The 21,514-nt window shown below is 38.3% G+C and overlaps 1 protein-coding gene across 7 annotated transcripts in view; it reads left to right on the plus strand.

Moving 5' to 3' along the window:
* ELAPOR2 (endosome-lysosome associated apoptosis and autophagy regulator family member 2) overlaps positions 1 to 21,514 on the plus strand; it is a 233,610-nt gene that overhangs the window by 177,147 nt on the left and 34,949 nt on the right. For 6 of the 7 annotated variants that reach the window (XR_016036919.1, XR_016036917.1, XR_016036920.1 and 3 more), the window contains 6 exons: positions 1,174 to 1,354; positions 2,792 to 2,920; positions 15,346 to 15,436; positions 16,082 to 16,184; positions 19,045 to 19,182; positions 20,678 to 20,941. Coding sequence is in view for 1 of the 7 variants with exons in the window: in XM_055420627.2 (XP_055276602.2) it covers positions 1,174 to 1,354; positions 2,792 to 2,920; positions 15,346 to 15,436; positions 16,082 to 16,184; positions 19,045 to 19,182; positions 20,678 to 20,941 (906 nt within the window). In the remaining 6 variants the exon portion in view is untranslated. The remainder of the gene's footprint in view (positions 1 to 1,173; positions 1,355 to 2,791; positions 2,921 to 15,345; positions 15,437 to 16,081; positions 16,185 to 19,044; positions 19,183 to 20,677; positions 20,942 to 21,514) is intronic. The other variant, XR_016036918.1, reaches the window with a different exon arrangement.

Here is a 21,514-nt window from a genome sequence, read left to right on the forward strand (position 1 = left end):
CAAAAAACAGTTATTTATAATTCTGTTGAAACATCTACTTTTTAAACTATGTTCTTAAGCAGCTTTCATCAGATAAGGTAATTTATTAATATTTGAGAAAATTGAGTGGCCTCAAGGGCTTACTATATATGATTTATTATTAACTGGAAATAACTATAGAGAATTTTCTTTAATTTTGATTCTTCTGCTTCAGTATTAGACTTACCACTGCTTTCAAGGAGAAATGGTACTTTCAGCTGAACATATGAAATAAATTTTAGTCTATTTTTAAAAAGTGTGTTTTTATGAAAGAACTTAAGTGATTTTTCTCTTTGCATGTAGACTGCCTTTTCTGTTTTTCACTGAGCCATATACATTTTGTTTTGAAATGGCTAACTCACTTAATGTTTCTAGTTCCAAAAGATAAGAATTTTATAATCACAATTTTCTGGGTTTGGCTGGCTTGAGGCTACTTAGTTGTATTTTGTTTTGTTTTTGGGTACACACATGTGTGAGAAGAAAAGTTTAAGACTACCATCCATGAAGGTAGAGGAGATCTTAATCCCGTCATTTAGAACACAGGTGACAGGGCCTAGAAGCCTCAGGGGAAATAGTTTAGCTAAGGCTCTTGTAGTCTAACCTCAGGTTATTCAGAAAGACTCAGAGAACAGCTACCAGTATATGAAATAACGGGATTGAAATGTAGAGCTAGAGATATTCAGCTAAAAAAATAACTTTTTTGTTTTATCATCACTATGTGCAAAGCAAGATGATGTAGGCTGTAGAAAGGGGAAAGGAAGAGGGTAGTAAGGGGTGGGTCTCAACATGAGGAAGACAGTCTGCAGAGAAACTTAGGGCAGTTATGGAATAAAGTGAACAAGTGGCTAGAAGAGTATGAGTTGCAGTCATGTTCTGTATGTTTTAAAGAGGAATTTCATAATGATGCCCTGTGTATATGAGGTGAGGTCTTTGCAGCTTAGCGTAAAACCATTTGGAAGTAACTGTTATTTCCCCACCAAAGTGTTTTTTTCTGTCTCATTTTGTTACTAAAGTTTTAGATTCTCTTCAGCTGGCCCTGTGTTCTGTCACTACCTTACGACGGACCTTACTACGGCTGTCAGTTTAACACTTTTGTTATTGGAAGTTTAAAGCAAATAACGCATGTTATAGGACCTGCAAGTTTTTCTTTTGCAGACACAGATAATGTACAAGTGGATAGAACCCAAAATCTGCCGAGAGGATCTCACGGATGCTATTAGGTTGCCCCCTTCTGGAGAGAAGAAGGATTGTCCACCTTGCAACCCTGGATTTTATAACAATGGATCATCATCTTGCCATCCCTGCCCTCCTGGAACATTTTCGGATGGAACAAAGGGTATGGGATATCAATTGGCCCAAGAATTGGACCTTTAGTAAAATAAACTTGTTGGGTCATATTGACATTGTCCTGAATTGCTTTTATGGAAAAAAATTTAAAACACATAGTTTTCTTATCTCACAGGCTGAAGAAGAGTAAAGAAATATAAGGAAATTATGAGATTTCAGTGGCTTATTCAGTATAGCAAAGAATAGTTTTTTATGGCATTTCATGTAACACACATCCTCTTAATGGGATGATGCTTTGGATGTTTTTAAGAAAATTCCACTAATTTAAGTGATTAAGGATAAGTGCTCCTTTTCCAGTGTATGTGCACACAAAAAATGATGGAAGAATAAACTACAACTCCTATTTCAATTGGAATAATAACATTTTATACCATAATAATAGAAAAAATTGATTATTTTGATCAGATGGCAATTAAATAGTCCCTAAGTAGGTTGTTTCAATGTGTACATTTGAGAAAAACTTAACAATATTAAAGAATGATGGTTACAGAATTTGTTTTAATTTTATTAGATAAAGATTACAATGCATTAATATTGTAGATACCTTACTTGAGTATAGCCATGTTGTATGCTTAATATCCAGGGCCTTTGAGAGCATAAAAGGCAGTTGAATTGACTTGGGTTCAAATCTGCTTGCTTCAGGCTATCAATAGTATGATATATCCACTAATTTGAATTCAATTTTCTCATTTGTAAAGTTGCAGAGAATAATATCTAGCTCATCATCATTGAGAAGTTATATAAAAACGTCTCCTGTACTACTTCAGTACCAGAAAATAAATGCTTGCTCAATAAACAATTTCTCTCTCCCCTTCTTTTACTGATGTGGTAATGCAGAGTGTCTTGGCTACATAAAACAATGGTTGTAAAAGACACTTTTATTTCAATGTGCAGATTTAAATATTAATTTAAATAAGGTTTGTTTATAAATCTGACTCTTTCCACACCCCTCAGCTCCTGTCATCACTTTTAAGTATAGCCTATATTTTGAATTTCAAGTCATCAGTTCATAATTAAATGATATAATGTTCTGTTAAGTTTAGTAACTAATAGGAAGGATGTAATATTTCTTTATTTATGAAGTGGAGGAAACTGATTCTAAAATCATGTGTAAGAGAAGTTGTTTTAGAGTTATCTTTCTTATGCAAATTAATTCAGTATAAGCAGTTACTCCCAGAAATGAAAGAAATTATTTTAGAAGAGTTTGTTTCCTTTTTCATGTTAATCAAGTATGTGTATACTCTCCTCAGAATTATTTTTCTTTCAGACTGCTCTTGAAAAAGTTGTTAATTCTTAAGAGCTTTACTCTCTCTCCTTACTGTTTGCCTCCCTGATGATTAAAGTTTAGCAGTGCTTGGAACCGAGGAGGAGGAAATTAACCAGATGTGATGTCATTGTAATTCTCTGTCCCACTTGTCTCTTGTAGAATGTAGGCCATGTCCAGCAGGAACAGAGCCTGCACTTGGGTTTGAATATAAATGGTGGAATGTACTTCCTGGCAACATGAAAACCTCCTGTTTCAATGTTGGGAATTCAAAGTGTGACGGAATGAATGGTGAGTTCAGAATCAGCCTTCTCAGTGTATTTTGGTGGTAGTGACTCTTGGACTTATTTGTGTAAAAGCACACTAAATATTGGTTTGAGGAACTTTAATCTTATCACTTGGCTACTTGTCTTCCCAGACCTCATATAAAAATAGTCAATACAGTCAATACAGTGCCACAGCCACATGATTGTCCTATAAGAATATAAACTATTTTGCATTTTTGGAGTCAGTTTTGAAATAGATATTGAGGATCACCATTTATGGTTGTTAGAAATACTAGAATAGATTACCAAGGGAGGCAATGAAATTTATGTTGTTTTCTTGGAAGGGTCATAGTGTATACATAACACTTTATGAAAGTGTTCTGCCTGGATTGGTTTTCTGGCTCAGGACTGAGCTCAGGGAGGGTTAAATCATCTCTTACTCCTCTTCTTATGGAGTCTATGACCGTGTTTACAAACATGTATCAACCTCACTTACTAAAAACTTGGAAACATGGCTGAACTCTGTAGGATGGTTGCCGAATTTTATTTGTTCTTACATTTTAGTGAGTGTAGCACTTAGTCCCTGGTGGCTCAGAGGTTAAAGCGTCTGCCCTCAATGCGGGAGACCCGGATTCGATCCCTGGGTCGGGAAGATCCCCTGGAGAAGGAAACGGTAACCCACTCCAGTATTCTTGACTGGAGAATCCCATGGACGGAGAAGCCTGGTAGGCTACAGTCCACCGGGTCGCATAGAGTCGGACACGACTGAGTGACGGAACGGAACAGAACAGCACTTAGTTATTCTGCAGTATTTGTTGTTTGAATGAATGACAATATCTGTATGTGTATTTTTAAACTTGACACTAGATATAGATGTTCAGTTCAATTCAGTCGCTCAGTCATGTCCGACTCTTTGTGACTCCATGAATCACAGCACGCCAGGCCTCCCTGTCCATCACGAACTCCCAGAGTTCACTCAAACTCACATCCATTGAGTCGGTGATGCCATCCAGCCATCTCATTCTCTGTTGTCCCCTTCTCCTGCTGCCCCCAATCCCTCCCAGCATCAGAGTCTTTTCCAGTGAGTCACCACTTCCCATGAGGTGGCCAAAGTATTGGAATTTCAGCTTTAGCATCAGTCCTTCCAATGAACACCCAAGATTGATCTCCTTTAGAATGGACTGGTTGGATCTCCTTGCAGTCCAAGGGACTCTCAAGAGTCTTCTCCAGCACCACAGTTCAAAAGCATCAATTCTTCGGTGATCAGCTTTCTTCATAGTCCAACTCTCACATCCATACATGACCACGGGAAAACCATAGCCTTGACTAGACGGACCTTGGTTGGCAAAGTAATGTCTCTGCTTTTTAATATGCTGTCTAGATTGGTCATAACTTTCCTTCCAAGGAGTAAGCGTCTTTTAATTTCCTGGCTGCAATCAGCATCTGCAGTGATTTTGGAGCCCAAAAAAATAAAGTCTCACAGTTTCCACTGGTTGTTATGGATACTAAAATATGTTCTTTACTTTTACAAGTTCACTGGTATTTTTATCAGTTCAGTTTTTCTCAATACTGTATTTAGTCATTGGAAAAATGCTATTTAATCACATTTGTTTTACATCAACCCCTATCCAAAATAAACAGACTTGAAATGTGGGGAGTGAGGTGTACACATGAGTACTCAGGTTGACAAATCCTAGGTCCTTGAATAATTTTGGTTAAACAGATGCCTGAAGGAAGCCTTTATATAAAGAACATTATGGAATAGTACTCTTTATTAACTAATAATCCCACTTCTGGGATTTTTTTCTAAAGGAGAAGAAGAAATTACATAGTAATTATTACCAGACTATAGGATTTATGTTCTAAAATTATCCTTTGGTTGAGGAAGTTTGAGGTAAAAATAAGAAGGAGAATGTATTGATGAAAGCATGGTACATTTGTGTGTGCATGTACTTACTAGTGAAGATTATCCAAAACATTTAACTCTTAGTCTAAATTTCATGACAATATTTGATTGAATCACTTGCTTACTCATTCACTTGTTGTTTAGTTGTGAAATCATGTCCAACTTTTTTGTGACCCCATGGACTGTAGCCTGCCATCCTCTTCTGTTCATGGGATTTCCCAGGGAGGAATACTGCAGTGGATGCCATTTTCTTCTTCAGGGGATCTTCCCAACCCAGGAATCTAACCCATGTCTCCTACATTGGCAGGTGGATTATCTATCATTGAGCCACCAGGGAAGGCTTCTCATTCACTCAGAGGCTATAACATTTTTGCTGATTTTCTGAAATGTGCAATTATTAAGTATACATCTCTGCAATATTAGCATGTGATACTGAAATAGCAAACAGTAAGGTGAAAGATACAAAGATAAAAGGTGATTATAATTTTATGACTGGTGGTTCAGTAACCAGCCTTGAGGAAAGCAGTGCTCAGAATAATGAGGATCAAAGTGAGAGGCCCAGGGTAGCCTGTCTCGTGAGGTCATTACTCCATCATGGAATTAAAGTGGATGTGCTTTGACCAACTTGACTGTGTGACTTGGAGTACTTTGAGGTTCTTTTGTATGCTCAATTGGAATTTCCCACAGTTGTGGAACAGGTATGTATAAGTACATCTTTATGTACTGGGATTTTGCCTAAGAGGAATTTAGAGTTGTAAACAAATTAGTGTTTATTCACGAAACTTTCATTGAACATTATCTCTAACAACAAAACTGGAAATAATCTAAATTCCAGTAATATGATAATGTTTATAAAAGTCATGCTGTACTAATTGGATGAAATGTTATGTAATCATTAAAAATGACAGCCATATGGAAAACAATTTGGCAGTATTTCAAACATTTTGAATGGTCCCGTTCTCTAACCCAGTAATTTCACATCTGGGAATTTACACCAAGGAATCTGTGTGATGTAAAGAAAGAAATTATGCACAGATATGTTAATCTTAGTATTATTTATGAGAGTCAAAAATATGAGAAAACAAAAAGTTTTCAACAATGGGGTATGATTAATAAAATGATGATATAACCTTATAACATATTGTTAACTCTTTAACACTAGATGTAACAAAGATTTTAAATGGGAAAATATTTTTGATATAATGATTATTAGAAAAATGAGAAGATAATGCCAATTGAAACAAAACAGAAAATAGATTATACAATAAAGAAAATTATGTGCTAGAAAAAGAGTGAAAAGAAATACTCTGAAATGTTGTTCATTACTTGGGCTAGGAGGATTCTGAGAAGTTTGAATTACTTCATTTTGTTCATTTAGTTGACTGTATTTAATAAATATTTCTCATTGCTTTCAGAATCAGAATAACAGTAGAAAATATTGGTTTCAAAAAATATATTCATTTGACCCAGTAGTTCTGATAGCTTACAATGAATGATGTTGGATTCATGAAGAAGATTTAGCTTTGGGAGTAGGCTTGATCACTCAAGAGCTTTTGTGTAGCAGAGTTTTATTAAAGTGAAAAAAGGGACAGAGAAAGCTTCTGACATAGACATCAGAAGGGGGATGGAGAGTGCCCCTACTCACTAGTTTTATCAAGGCCTTATATACTATTCTGAGACTCACTCCCACAACATACATTTTAAGATGACAGGATTAGTTAGAAAGTTCTTAGAGCTACCCCACGTCCAAGGTCAGGGGCAGCGGCTGAGAAGAGCTATCCCATGTCCAAGGTAAGGAGCAGCGGCTGTGCTTTGCTGGAGCAGCTGTGAAGAGATACCCCACGTCCAGGGTAAGAGAAACTCAAGTAAGATGGTAGGCATTGAGAGAGGGCATCAGAGAGCAGACAGACTGAAACCACATTCACAGACAACTAGCCAATCTGATCACATGGACCACAGCCTTGTCTAACTCAATGAAACTAAGCCATGTTGTATGGGGCCACCCAAGATGGACGGATCATGGTGGAGAGGTCTGACAGAGTGTGGTCCACTGGAGAAGGGAATGGCAAACCACTTCAGTATTCTTGCCTTGAGAACCCCATGAACAGTATGAAAAGGCAAAAAGATAGGACACTAAAAGATGAATTCCCCAGGTTGGTAGGTGCCTAATACGCTACTGGAGATCAGTGGAGAAATAACTCCAGAAAGAATGAAGGGATAGAGCCAAAGCAAAACCAATACCCAGTTGTGGATGTGACTGGTGATAGAAGCAAGGCTCGATGCTGTAAAGAGCAATATCGCGTTGCAACCTGGAATGTCAGGTCCATGAATCAAGGCAAATTGGAAGTGGTCAAACAGGAGATGACAAGAGTGAACATCGACATTCCAGGAATCAGCAAATTAAGATGGACTGGAATGGGTGAATTTAACTCAGATGACCATTATATCTACTACTGTGGGCAGGAATCCCTTAGAAGAAATGGAGTAGCCATCATAGTCAACAGAAGAGTCCGAAATGCAGTACTTGGTTGCAATCTCAAAAATGACAGAATGATCTCTGTTCATTTCCAAGGCAAACCAAACAATATCATGGTAATCCAAGTCTATGCCCTGACCAGTAATGCTGAAGAAACTGAAGTTGAAGAGTTCTAGGAAGACCTACAAGACCTTCTAGAATTAATATCCAAAAAAGATGTCCTTTTTTCCAGGGGACTGGAAAGCAAAAGTAGGAAGTCAAGAAACACCTGGAATAACAAGCAAATTTGGCCTTGGAATATGGAGTGAAGCAGGGCAAAGGCTAATAGAGTTTTGCCAAGAGAATGCACTGGTCATAGCAGACACCCTCTTCCAACAACACAAGAGAAGACACTACATGTGGACATCACCAGATGGTCAACACCGAAATCAGATTTTATGTTCTTTGCAGCCAAAGATGGAGAAGCTCTATAGAGTCAGCGAAAACAAGACCGGGAGCTGACTGTGGCTCAGATCATGAACTCCTTATTGTCAAAATCAGACTTAAATTGAAGAAAGTAGGGAAAACCACTAGTCCATTCGGGTATGACCTAAATCAAATCCCTTATAACTACACAGTGGAAATGAGAAATAGATTTAAGGGACTAGATCTGATAGAGTGCCTCATGAACTATGGACAGAGGTATGTGACATTGTATAGGAGACAGGAATCAAGACCATCCCCAAGACAAAGAAATGCAAAAAGCCAAAATGGCTGTCTGAGGAGGCCTTACAAATAGCTGTGAAAAGAAGAGAAGCAAAAAGCAAAGGAGAAAAGGAAAGATACACCTATTTGAATGCAGAGTTCCAAGCATAGCAAGGAGAGATAAGAAAGCCTTCCTCAGTGATCAGTGCAAAGAAATAGAGGAAAACAATAGAATGGGAAAGACTAGAGACCTCTTCAAGTAAATTAGAGATACCTAGGGAACATTTCATGCAAAGATGGGCTCAATAAAGGACAGAAATGGTATGGATCCAACAGTAGCAGCAGATATTAAGAAGAGGTGGCAAGAATACACAGAAGAACTGTACAAAAAAGATCTTATTGACCCGGATAATTCCGATAGTGTGATCACTCACCTGGAGCCAGACATCCTGGAATATGAAGTCAAATGGGCCTTAGGAAACATCACTATGAACAAAGCTAGTGGAGGTGATGGAATTCCAGCTGAGCTCTTTCAAATCCTTAAAGATGATGCTGTGAAAGTGCTGCACTCAATATGCCAGCAAATTTGGAAAACTCAGCAGTGGCCACAGGACTGGAAAGCTCAGTTTTCATTCCAATCCCAAAGAAAGGCATTGCCAAAGAATTCTCAAACTACCACACAGTTGCACTCATCTCACACGCTAGTAAAGTAGTGCTCAAAATTCTCCAAGCTAGGCTTCAGCAATACGTGAACCGTGAACTTCCAGATGTTCAAGCTGGTTTTAGAAAAGGCAAAGGAACCAAAGATAAAATTACCAACATCCGTTGGATCATCAAAATAGCAAGAGAGTTCTAGTAAAACATCTCTTTCTGCTATATTGACTATGAAAAAACCTTTGACTGTGTGGATCACAATAAACTGTGGAACATTCTGAAAGAGATGGGAATACCAGACCACCTGACCTGTCTCTTGAGAAACCTGTATGCAGGTCAGGAAACAACAGTTAGAACTGGACATGGAACAATAGACTGGTTCCAAATAGAAAAAGGAGTACGTCAAGCCTGTATATTGTCACCCTGCTTATTTAACTTCTATGCAGAGTACATCATGAGAAACGCTGGTCTGGAGGAAGCACAAGCTGGAATCAAGATTGCTGGGAGAAATATCAATAACCTCAGATATGCAGATGACACCACCGTTATGGCGGAAAGTGAAGAAGAACTAAAGAGCCTCTTGCTGAAAGTGAAAGAGGAAAGTGAAAAAGTTGGCTTGAAACTAAACATTCAGAAAACTAAGATCATGGCATCCGGGTCCATCACTTCATGGCAAATAGATGGGGAAACAGTGGAAACAGTGGTTGACTTTATTTTTCTGGGCTCCAAAATCACTGCAGATAGTGATTGCAGCCATGAAATTAAAAGACGCTTTCAGTTCAGTTCAGTTCAGTCGCTCAGTTGTGTCCGACTCTTAGCGACCCCATGAACCACAGCACGCCAGGCCTCCCTGTCCATCACCAACTCCCGGAGTTCACTCAAACTCATGTCCATTGAGTCGGTGATGCCATCCAGCCACCTCATTCTCTGTCGTCCCCGTCTCCTCCTACCCCCAATCGCTCTGAGCATCAGAGTCTTTTCCAGTGAGTCAACTTGTCGCATGAGGTGGCCAAAGTATTGGAGTTTCAGCTTTAGCATCAGTCCTTCCAGTGAACACCCAGGACTGATCTCCTTTAGAATGGACTGGTTGGATCTCCTTGCAGTCCAAGGGACTCTCAAGAGTCTTCTCCAACACCACAGTTCAAAAGCATCAATTCTTCGGTGCTCAATTTTCTTTATAGTCCTACTCTCACATCCATACATGACCACAGGAAAAACCATAGCCTTGACTAGACGGACCTTGGTTGGCAAAGTAATGTCTCTGCTTTTTAATATGCTATCTAGGCTGGTCATAACCTTCCTTCCAAGGAGTAAGTGTCTTTTAATTTCATGACTGCAATCAGCATCTGCAGTGATTTTGGAGCCCCAAAAAAATAAAGTCTGACACTGTTTCCACTGTTTCCCCATCTATTTCCCATGAAGTGATGGGACCAGATGCCATGATCTTCGTTTTCTGAATGTTAAGCTTCAAGCCAACCTTTTCACTCTCCTCTTTCACTTTCATCAGTAGGCCTTTGAGTTCCTCTTCGCTTTCTGCCATAAGGGTGGTGTCATCTGCATATCTGACGTTATTGATATTTCTCCCAGCAATCTTGATTCCAGCTTGTGCTTCTTCCAGCCAAACGTTCCTCATGATGTACTCTGCATATAAGTTAAATAAGCAGGGTGACAATATACAACCTTGACGTACTCCTTTTCCTATTTGGAACCAGTCTGTTGTTCCATGTCCAGTTCTAACTGTTGCTTCCTGACCTGCATACAGGTTTCTCAAGAGGCGGGTCAGGTGGTCTGGTAGTCCCATCTCTTTCAGAATGTTCCACAGTTTATTGTGATCCACACAGTCAAAGGCCTTGGCATAGTCAATGAAGCAGAAATAGATGTTTTTCTGGAACTCTCTTGCTTTCTCCATAATCCAGCGAATGTTGGCAATTTGATCTCTGGTTCTTCTGCCTTTTCTAAAACCTGCTTGAACATCTGGAAGTTCACGATTCACATATTGCTGAAGCCTAGCTTGAGAATTTTGAGCATGACTTTACTAGCGTGTGAGATGAGTGCAATTGTGCGGTAGTTTGAGCATTCTTTGGCATTGCCTTTCTCTGGGATTGGAATGAAGACTGATCTTTTCCAGTCCTGTGGCCATTGCTGAGTTTTCCAAATTTGCTGGCATACTGAGTGCAGCACTTTCACAGCATCATCTTTAAGGATTTGAAATAGCTCAATTGGAATTCCATCACCTCCACTAGCTTTGTTTGTAGTGATGCTTTCTAAGGCCCACTTGACTTCACATTCCAAGATGTGTGGTTCCAGGTGAGTGATCACGCCATCGTGACTATCTTGGTCGTGAAGATCTTTTTTGTACAGTTCTTCTATGTATTCCTGCCACCTCTTCTTAATATCTTCTGCTTCTGTTAGGTCCTTACCATTTCTGTCCTTTATCGAGCCCATCTTTGCATGAAATGTTCCCTTGATATCTCTAATTTTCTTGAAAAGATCTCTTGTTTTTCCTATTCTGTTGTTTTCCTCTTTTTCTTTGCATTGATCGCTGAGGAAGGCTTTCTTATCTCTCCTTGCTATTCTTTGGAACTCTGCACTCAGATGCTTATATCTTTCCTTTCCTCCTTTACTTTTCGCTTCTCTTCTTTTCACAGCTATTTGTAAGGCCTCCTCAGACAGCCATTTTGATTTTTTGCATTTCTTTTCCATGGGGATGGTCTTGGTCCCTGTCTCCTGTACAATGTCACGAACCTCCGTCCAGAGTTCATCAGGCACTCTATCTATCAGATCTAGACCCTTAAATCTATTTCTTACTTCCACTCTATAATCATAAGGGATTTGATTTAGGTCATATCTGAATGGTCTAGTGGTTTTCCCTACTTTCTTCAATTTCAGTCTGAATTTGGCAATAAGGAGTTCATGATCTGAGCCACAGTCAGCTCCTGGTCTTGTTTTTGCTAACTGTATACAGCTTCTCCATCTTTGGCTGCAAAGAATATAATCAATCTGATTTCGGTATTGACCATCTGGTGATGTCCATGTGTAGAGTCTTCTCTTGTGTTGTTGAAAGAGGGTGTTTGCTATGACCAGTGCGTTCTCTTGGCAAAACTCTATTAGCCTTTGCCCTGCTTCATTCCGTGCTCCAAGGCCAAATTTGCCTGTTACTCCAGGTGTTTCTTGACTTCCTACTTTTGCATTCCAGTCCCCTATAATGAAAAGGACATCTTTTTTGGGTGTTAGTTCTAAAAGGTCTTGTAAGTCTTCATAGAACTGTTCAACTTCGGCTTCTTCAGCATTACTGGTTGGGGCATAGACTTGGATTACTGTAATATTGAATGGTTTGCCTTGGAAACGAACAGAAATCATTCTGTCATTTTTAAGATTGCATCCAAGTACTGCATTTCGGACTTTTGTTGACCATGATGGCTACTCCATTTCTTCTAAGGGATTCCTGTCCACAGTAGTAGATATAATGGTCCTTGTAAAGAAAGTTATGACCAACCTAGACAGCACATTGAAAAACAGAGACATTACTTTGTCAACAAAGGTCCGTCTAATCAAAGCTATGGTTTTTCCAGTGGTTATGTATGGATGTGAGAGTTGGACTATAAAGAAAGCAGAGCATGGAAGAATTGATGCTTTTGAGCTGTGGTGTTGGAGAAAACTCTTGAGAGTCCCTTGGACTGCAAGGAGATCCAACCAGTCCTTCCTAAAGGAAATCAGTCTGGAATATTAATTGGAAGGACTAATGCTGAAGCTGAAACTCCAATACTTTGGCCACCTCATGCGAAGAGCTGACTCCTTTGAAAAGATTCTGATGCTGGGAAAGATTGAGGGCAGAAGGAGAAGGGGTTGACAGAGGATGAGATGTTTGGATGGCATCACTGACTCAATGGACATGAGTTTGGGTGAACTCTGGGAGTTGGTGATGGACAGGGAGGCCTGACGTGGTGTGGTCATGGGGTTGCAAAGAGTCAGACACGACTGAGTGACTGAACTGAACTCTCCAGAAGAAACATGTCCTCAAGCAGGATACATTGTTGTTATGTAATCATTGGTACAGAGTTTAAGGAGAAACATATCCTTGAGCAGGATGAGTTGTTTTGTTGTGCAGTCATCAGCTCTGGGTTAAAGAAAAAAACATTTGTCCTTTTCTCCTCCTTGAGATCGCCAGACCCCTATCTCCTCCTTGAGAGCCCCAGACCCCTTTCTCCTCTCTAGGACCCTGGATGCCTTCGTCTTTGAGAGACCCAACTCCTTATCAACCTACCTAGGAATTCACTCTCTCAGATCTTTTATTGGGATTCTTTTCTAGAAAAATATAGAAAAGCTTTACCAAAAATATATTAATTATAGTGTCATTTAAACTAGCTAAAAAAAGCTAAAACAATCCAAATGGTTACACTGGATGTATGGTCTGCTGCTGCTGCTGCTAAGTCACTTCAGTCGTGTCTGACTCTGTGTGAACCCAAAGACGGCAGCGCACCAGGCTCCCCCGTCCCTGGGATTCTCCAGGCAAGAACGCTGCAGTGGGCTGCCATTTCCTTCTCCAATGCATGAAGGTGAAAAGTGAAAGTGAAGTCGCTCAGTCATGTCTGACTCTTAGTGACCCCATGGACTGCAGCCTACCAGGCTCCTCCGTCCATGGAATTTTTCCAGACAAGAGCACTGGAGTGGGGTGTATGGTCAGCAGGAGGTAAATCCTGTAGTGGGAGTGATTTCTTACATTATGAGGATTAGTTATAGCTGTCTACATGATAAACTATCAACTCAGTCATTAGCATGTTGGTGAACCATTTAGACCTAAAAATGCTTATGTAATAATGTTAGTGTATAAAAGTATGAAACAAAATGTCATCAGCAATATGATTTTAGTTATGTAAAACCATGTATGCATCAAAAAGATAGTGAAAAACACCTCAGAATGTTAACAGTAGATTTTTTCTGGGTGGTGAGTTTATAAATAATTTTAGTTTTCATCTTTAAATTTTTCTGTAGCTTTCAAAATTTTACAATAAATATAAATGTGATTTCTAAAAACATAAAAAATAACTCAAAATAGAAATTGTGTGTAGAAACATGAAAAATGTGGGATTCATTCTGAGGGAAAAAGCAAAATACAAAAGTTCTGCAAGACTGTATCACAAACTGGGGGGTTTAAGACCATAGAAATTTACACCCTTGCACCTCTGGAGGCTAGAAGTTTGAAACCCGGAGTGGGGAGCCTGGTGGGCTTCCGTCTATGGGGTCACACAGAGTCGGACACGACTGAAGTGACTTAGCAGCAGCAGCAGCAGCAGACCAGGTCTTCCCTGGTAGCTCAAAAAGTAAAGTGTTTACCTGCACTGCAGGAAACCTGGGTTTGATCCCTGGGTCAGGAAGATCCTTTGGAGAAGGAAATGGCAACCGACTCTGGTACTCTTGCCTGGAAAATTCTGTGGATGGAGGAGCTTGGTAGGCTATAGTCCATAGGGTTGCAAAGAGTCGGACATGACTGAGCAACTTCTCTTTCTTTCTTTCTAAGACCACAGAAATTTACACTGTTGCAGCTCTGGAGACTAGAAGTTTGAAACCCCAGAACTGGCAGGGCCACGTTCCTGCCGAAAGTTCTCTGGGAAGACTCTTGCTTGCCGCTTCTAACTTCTAGTGGCTCCAGGCATTCCCTGACTTGTGGCAGCATAACTCCAGTTTCTGTCTCCATCTTCATGTGACTGTCTTCTCCTTGGGTCTCTGTGTCTCTGTGTGTTTACATGGTGTTCTTCCTGAGTGTCTGTGTCTAAATTTCCCTCTTCTCATAAGGACACCAGTCATATTAGAATAAGCCTCCCCCTAATGACCTCATCTTAACTTGATTATATCTACCAAGTCTCTGTTTCCAAATCAGGTCTGTTCATGAGTACGGGGGGTTGGAACTTCAATATATGTTTTTTTGGCAGGCGATATAATAAAACGTGTAGTAACAGCCAGTGTTCAAACATGGGATATATTTGTTTCCTCTTGCAAAGATTTGCCATTAATTAATAAGTTTTGCCATTAATTAAAAACCTTGTTTGATGGTATTTGGGGGGCTGCATCTCCTTTCATTTTATTGTGGCCATTTCAGCCCATGGCATGCCGATTGTTTCTTTGCAGAGGGCAGACTCCCATCACATTCTGTGAGCACATATTACCCCATACTTTTGACTGTTCTTAGCTGTGTCTCTTATATTCTACTGATTTCATAGTGAGGGTGGACCAGTCTTGGCTTCCTTTCCCTAATGTGTATTGTGGTTCATGAGACTCAACCAGTTCAGTGCATGAATAAGTAAGTGAATGTGAACAGGTGTTAAATTAGGGAACAATAATACAACAAACTCTAAGAAAGAACTCCAGACCCCACATCTTCATTAAGTAATTTGAAGTTTCTATTTCTCATTGGTTAACTGAAGACTAGGATTTTTTTTCTTAGTGTATTAAACTGGATAAAAACCATCTGTTCTAGTTTTAAAAAAATCATGCTTCATTGAGAAGACTGTTGTTAGTTTTACCATTAAGTAACTTTGATGCAAAAATATGCATTACTTGGTTCTTCCTGAAGAATAATATGCAATGTCTTTATTGGTATCTGCGCATCTACATCTACATGCAATTTACAACTGGAATTAAAAAATAGGGAATTCTTTTTTTGTGGCCTTATATACAAAGATTGTTGGAAATGATTCATGGAGTTTTTGCTGATAACCTTTATCTTTTCTAGGTTGGGAGGTGGCTGGAGATCACATCCAGAGTGGGGCTGGAGGTTCTGATAATGATTACCTGATCTTAAATTTGCATATCCCAGGATTTAAGTAAGGAAAACCAATTCTGATTCCCTTCTGTAAGAATCCTCATGCCTGTTTCCCAACAGAAATAGATGAAGCAGGACTGCTTTTATAAAATGTATTATTATAATACTGTGATGTACTTAGCAAACAGCAAGCTGAGTAGGATAATATTTAAGAGTATCTATAGAATCAGCGATTAGGGAACTGTAATTGTTAATTGTATATTAGTTAGATGGAGCTGAAAGTTTTAAAAAATACTCTATCCAAATATTATGAAAACTACGACTCTGGATGCTTAATTCAGAGATAGTAGTCTAAGACATTTGCAGGAGAATCTTTTGGTTTATTGTTTTTTCGCAGTTCTATATGTATAGTACATATAGAATGTACTATAGTACATACTAGTAATTAGTATGTTACAAATTTCCAATTTGCTTTAGCCCTCCATGTTGAATTTCCTAATAGGAGTTTTTTTCTTGCTATAGTCTATGTGGTGGCATTTATCCCAGGAGGTCTGAGCATATCGCTGTGGTTTTGTAGACTCCGTGCAGCAGTAGACTAGGGAGAGAGAAGAGCATAGCTTTCAGCCTAATGAATAAAGTGACTTAATTTTTTCCAGATTGTACTTAGAATATGCTATAAGTATTGTAATTTTAATCTGTTAAATAGGCCACCAACATCGATGACTGGAGCCATGGGTTCTGAACTGGGAAGAATAACATTTGTTTTTGAGACCCTCTGTTCAGCTGACTGTGTTCTGTACTTCATGGTGGTAAGTGAAAGAGTGGCTTTCAGAGGTATATTTCTAGGCTTAGCATTCTCTTTCAAGTGTGAACTTATTTATACAAACTGGGATAAGAATCCCATTCTTCCCATTTTTAGAGTCTTCCAAAAACATTAAAAAATGTCTAAAGAACTCACTAAGAGTTGTGAAGTCTACAAAGCACTCATTCCTCATGGAGAGAGATTAGTAATGAGGTATGGGTGACAGAAGTCAGGAAATATTAATCCTGTAGAAGATTCCTTCAAAAAATCTGCCACTAACAGAAGTGAAAATTCTGCCCTAGTAACCACTCAGCAATTTAAACCATCATGAGGGAAAAGCATGTATTAATAAGTAAGAGTACAAAATAATGGAGGTGGAGAGCATTGGGAAAAATAATACTCTTCCTTGTTAGATTAATACATGCAGACAAAGGATTTTATTAGGTACATGTCATAACTTTGCCAATTTTTTCCCTAGATGTCCTATAAATCTCATCTAATAGCTTGAGAAAAAGTAGCAACACAAAATTTACTAAGACTTCATGCAGGTATTAGAAGGTTTTTGGCTAAGACTTCAGTGTTATCATTAAGTGGTGACATCAATGACACAATTTTTTTTCCCAACAGTCCTTTAGTAGCTAGTTAATAGTCTGTTTAACAGTTTCTTGCATGATATACAAGATATGTGGAGATTTAAGTATTAACTCATGATGGAAGTAAAAGAAGATGATGACTAATCTTCAACACATCCATAAATATCTAAGACGTCTTCAGTTCTCTCAGGTCTCCCTCCTCATTTTGTCAATCTGTCAGTTCCTATTCATACTTAGCGCCATGACTGAAATTCAGATTCCTATTATCTCTCAACAGTAGTCTGTTATCTATTTTTCTTACCTTCATCCTGTCAATTTTGCTGTCAAAATTATCTTTATAAACATAAAGACAATAGTAGAGGCAGCCCTCACCTTTAGGGGCTTTTTATTGCCTGTGGCAGTGGTTCTCAAAGTGTGGTTCCTGGACTAGCATCACCAGGGTACTTGTTAGAAATGCAAATTTCTGAGCCCTACACTAGTCTTACTGAGAAACTCTGGTGATAGGGCCCAGCATTCTGTATTTTAGCAAGCCTTGAGGTTGGTTCTAATAAATAAATAAAGCTAGAGAACCAATAGCTTATAAATACACTTAAAATTCCCTAGTTTGGCATCTATATGGCTTTTTGTACTCTTTGCCCAGCCTCTGTTACCAAACTACTGTTACTACTCAGCCCCGCTTAAACACCCTGGATTTGTTAGTGGAACACTCTGTCCTTTTTCATTTCATATGTCTTGGCACACACTAAGCTAGCATGACTTTCTTTTTTGTCTGGTGAACTCCCATTCACACAGTACTTCAACGGCAGCTCAAACCTCACCTTTCTGGGAAGCTTTTTCTTATTCCTTTAAGTAAAGTTAACCACTCTCTCCAGTGTGCTCCTAAAGCCTTTTGAGAAAACCCTATTTTAATTATGTGAATGTATTCATTATTTGTCTCTCTCAGTTGATCAAGCATTCCTTAGGGTAAGGATCATACATACTAATATTTATTTTGGAAAATCAATCTTAAGCATTTTTAGCTCATAGCAGGATCTGTTAGTTTTCTTTACTCTGTGATTTGATTTCTGCACAAGAGTTTTTGAGATTTCATCACCTAAATAACATATCAAAATGCTTTGAAAATCATGTAGTGTTTTGCAAGGGTAAGGTGCAAAACTAATATTCCTTTTATTATTGAAATAAACATCCATAAGGTGTTTAACAAATCACTATCAGTATGTTATGAGATCCTTTTTGGAAGTGGCATGTGTGACTATTTGGTTGTTTGGTAATGTGAGAAATTGTGTAATGTGTGACAAGCATACTCTGTTATTCTTATCTGTGGTGTGAACTCAAGACACATATCTTTATAGCATACCTGATTGCTTTATAACATGTTTGTTGTCAAAGCTTGCCCTTGCATCGTAGAAAGAAAGAGAGATGTCTTGAGCTCATGCCATTGTTTTATCAACATCTCGGATAACTAAAAGAAGCCTATCCAAATTCCTAAGTCATCTTTTAGAATTTCTGCAGGGAAGACTAATTAGAAAATTCAGAATTAGTCCAGTTTTTCATTTCAAATAAATTAAATGTGTGTTACATTACTTACTTTACTTAATACATTTCCTTTCTGACCATGTTAATGACATAATATTGGATGGAATGTCACATTCATATAATATTCTAAATATTGAATTTAGCTTAAGGAAATCAGAAACAAAATGTAACACAGACTCATCTTTTTAGAATTCAAATATAAACAAAAGAAGATTGCATGAACATAAAATAACGTTCTAGCTAATCTGCACTGTAAATTGCAAATATAATTCAGGGAGAATTTAGAATTCCCGTGTAAGAGTCATCTATCAAATCCCTCAAGGGAAAAAAAAAAAATGGAAAGATAACATTGTTGTTTTATGAGGATCCTAGAAGTTTGCTGTCAGAAGTTTGAGAAATTTGTTTTCTTTTTCCTTATGTGTATTTCCTATGCTAGAGTCACACACATATACACATGTACCAATCCCTTCTCACAAAAGAATAACTCCTTAAACATACTGATTTGAGATCTCTTTCAGGTTATATTGGCAATGTGGTTGATACATTGTAATTACTAAGCTAGTCAGTGCTTGTGTAGACTTGGTTTTGAGAATTGTAGGCTTACATGCCCTGCAGATAAATATTCACGAACCCTATAGGGTTACTGTAAATACAAACATAGGATTGTGATGTATATACATGTATATTCATACTGAATTTGTGCTTTCTTATATATATATATTTTCTACTATATTTTAGGATATTAATAGAAAAAGTACGAATGTGGTGGAGTCATGGGGTGGAACCAAAGAAAAACAAGCTTATACCCATGTCATCTTCAAGAATGCCACATTTACATTTACGTGGGCATTCCAGAGGACCAATCAGGGTCAAGATGTAAGTTTCAAGCACTTAAAAAAGAGCAAAGATGAATACTCCTTATGGAGATTTAAACAAAGTGCTGACTGAAATCTACTCTAGGAAAAGATTTAGCTTTTTACTGATGTGGAATCAATCATTTGGTTATGAGTAGACTGGTATAAAATGATATATATATACACACATATTTATTTGTGTTTTCAGAGCAAGGCTATGAAATGGAATAACAACGTATCTTAGAATTGCTCTACACTTTGAATAAATATAGCTGTTAAAAGTTTAAGAGGAAGAAAATCTTACTTTGTAGTTATTTAAAAACTTACTTGTAAAGCTTTCTGAGCCTTCAGGAAGGCTGGTAACTTTCATCCTCTTCATCTGAATGATCTTTCATTTGCTTGGATGCCATTTCTTGGTATTGGTTTGTTACTTCAAGGTCATGACTGTCACCTTCTATAGCTTGAAGACTGTATATGTACATGTTGTTGGGTTAACACACACAACTATTCTCTTTTACTTTCTGCTAAAATAGAATAGACCTTAATCCTCTTGTAAGTATTTTCCTTCATATGCTTTAAGTACATGTTATTGTTGTAGATGTCCATCATCATGACCTTCCGAGGGTGGGAATAAGGTAAATAACTGTTTAAGAAGCTGCCTTAACCCTATGGTGGCAGATGGAGAGCATTCCCTCTTTTCTCTTTAGGCTTTCATTGAGGAACCTGTTCCTCAGGTTTCACTTGACTCCAGCTGTGTTTTATGAGAGTTCAGAGTCCCAGCTTGTGGGGTGTGAACATGCTATAGAAGACTTCCTGGCCTCCCTTTTGTCTTTGCCTCAGACAAAAAGCCTTTAAGAAGCTGCGCTCTACTGATACAGTGGTGCTCACTGCCTGATGAAAACTAGGCCTTAATTGACTCAGTGTCACAAGAAGGAAAAGTATTAGTAAGATCCAGGTTTTTACTCTCTGTTGTGTATCCAGTAGAAGTCAGAGTGTGTTGGTTAAGGAAAGTGCTAAAGAGGGAGAGGAGACCCAAAGAACTGATGCGGTTGCATCAATGTCACACAGTTAGTGTTTAGGTAAGGACTTTTTCATCCCTGATCCTAGTCTTTTTCACCTTACCACACTGTAAACATCATTATAAACATGTTTATCATGATATTTAGACTATATCAGAATAAACAGTGATGGGAGATAAGGTTGCTCTTTTTGCTTAATCATATTGGTTCTTCCAAGTCTATACATATGCCTAAATTTTTACCAATTATGATATAATCTCATGGTGATTGTGGCAAAATTCCTGGAACTCCATAATCATGAAAATTAGCTTCTAGTGTTAAGTCTTAATAATTTGAAAAAAGAAAAGTACCAAATAGGAGTACTATTAATCTACTGTCAGTTATAAACTGCTAGGTTGGAATACTTTGCTTAGTTATTTTGGTGATATGAACATAAAACAATCTGGTTGTACAACTGAGTGCCAAGGCAGAAGTCATTACTTTCTGCTCTCTTTTTAGAATAGACGGTTCATCAATGACATGGTGAAGATTTATTCTATCACTGCCACTAATGCAGTTGATGGGGTGGCGTCCTCATGCCGTGCCTGTGCCCTTGGTTCTGAACAGTCGGGCTCATCGTGTGTCCCCTGCCCCCCAGGCCACTACATTGAGAAAGAAACCAACCAGTGCATGGAGTGTCCACCTGACACCTACCTGTCCATACATCAGGTCTATGGCAAGGAGGCTTGTATTCCATGTGGGCCTGGGAGTAGAAGCACTCAGGTAAGTGGGTCTGTATTTCAGTTATCCCCAGGAAAGCATATTTTAATAGACAAACTCAAAGGTTTTTCTTAATGTTTCTAATTTATATTTATAAATGGCTTTTTAAATTCCCTTCCTTATTTTACCTTGCCTTGCATCTATTGAGTGCTTAACTAGTGTCTTGAAAGTGATAATTACTGGGGACATAGAATATTAAGAAGAACATCCAAATAAGAATACCTTCCCAAAATATTAAAAGTGATTTCTTGTATATTCCATAAGGCAGAACAAGTAAGCTGCCTCTCTACAGGTAGGCTGTAGGTGTATGTGGAGAACAGCAAGAGTATCTTGTAACATTTTAAGGGCAAAGACTGATGCTATATTTTGAGTGAAGTAAAAAATAGTTTAATGTCTGTTTGAACTGGCATGACAGGACAGTTTGGCTATTGATTAAAAATACCTTTCCACAAGAAACGAAGAATAACTTCTCTCTTTAAAAAATTCTAACTCTTCTGAACTTTGCTTAGAGAAATCCAGAGTTTAGAAATTTTCTATATTAGAGTGGTAAAATATGCCATGACTAAAACAAAACTA

Source organism: Moschus berezovskii, chromosome 3 (genome assembly GCF_049115385.1).
Source record: "Moschus berezovskii isolate FMDL1 chromosome 3, NW_MosBer_1.0, whole genome shotgun sequence".
Classification (NCBI taxonomy): Eukaryota; Metazoa; Chordata; class Mammalia; order Artiodactyla; family Moschidae; genus Moschus; species Moschus berezovskii.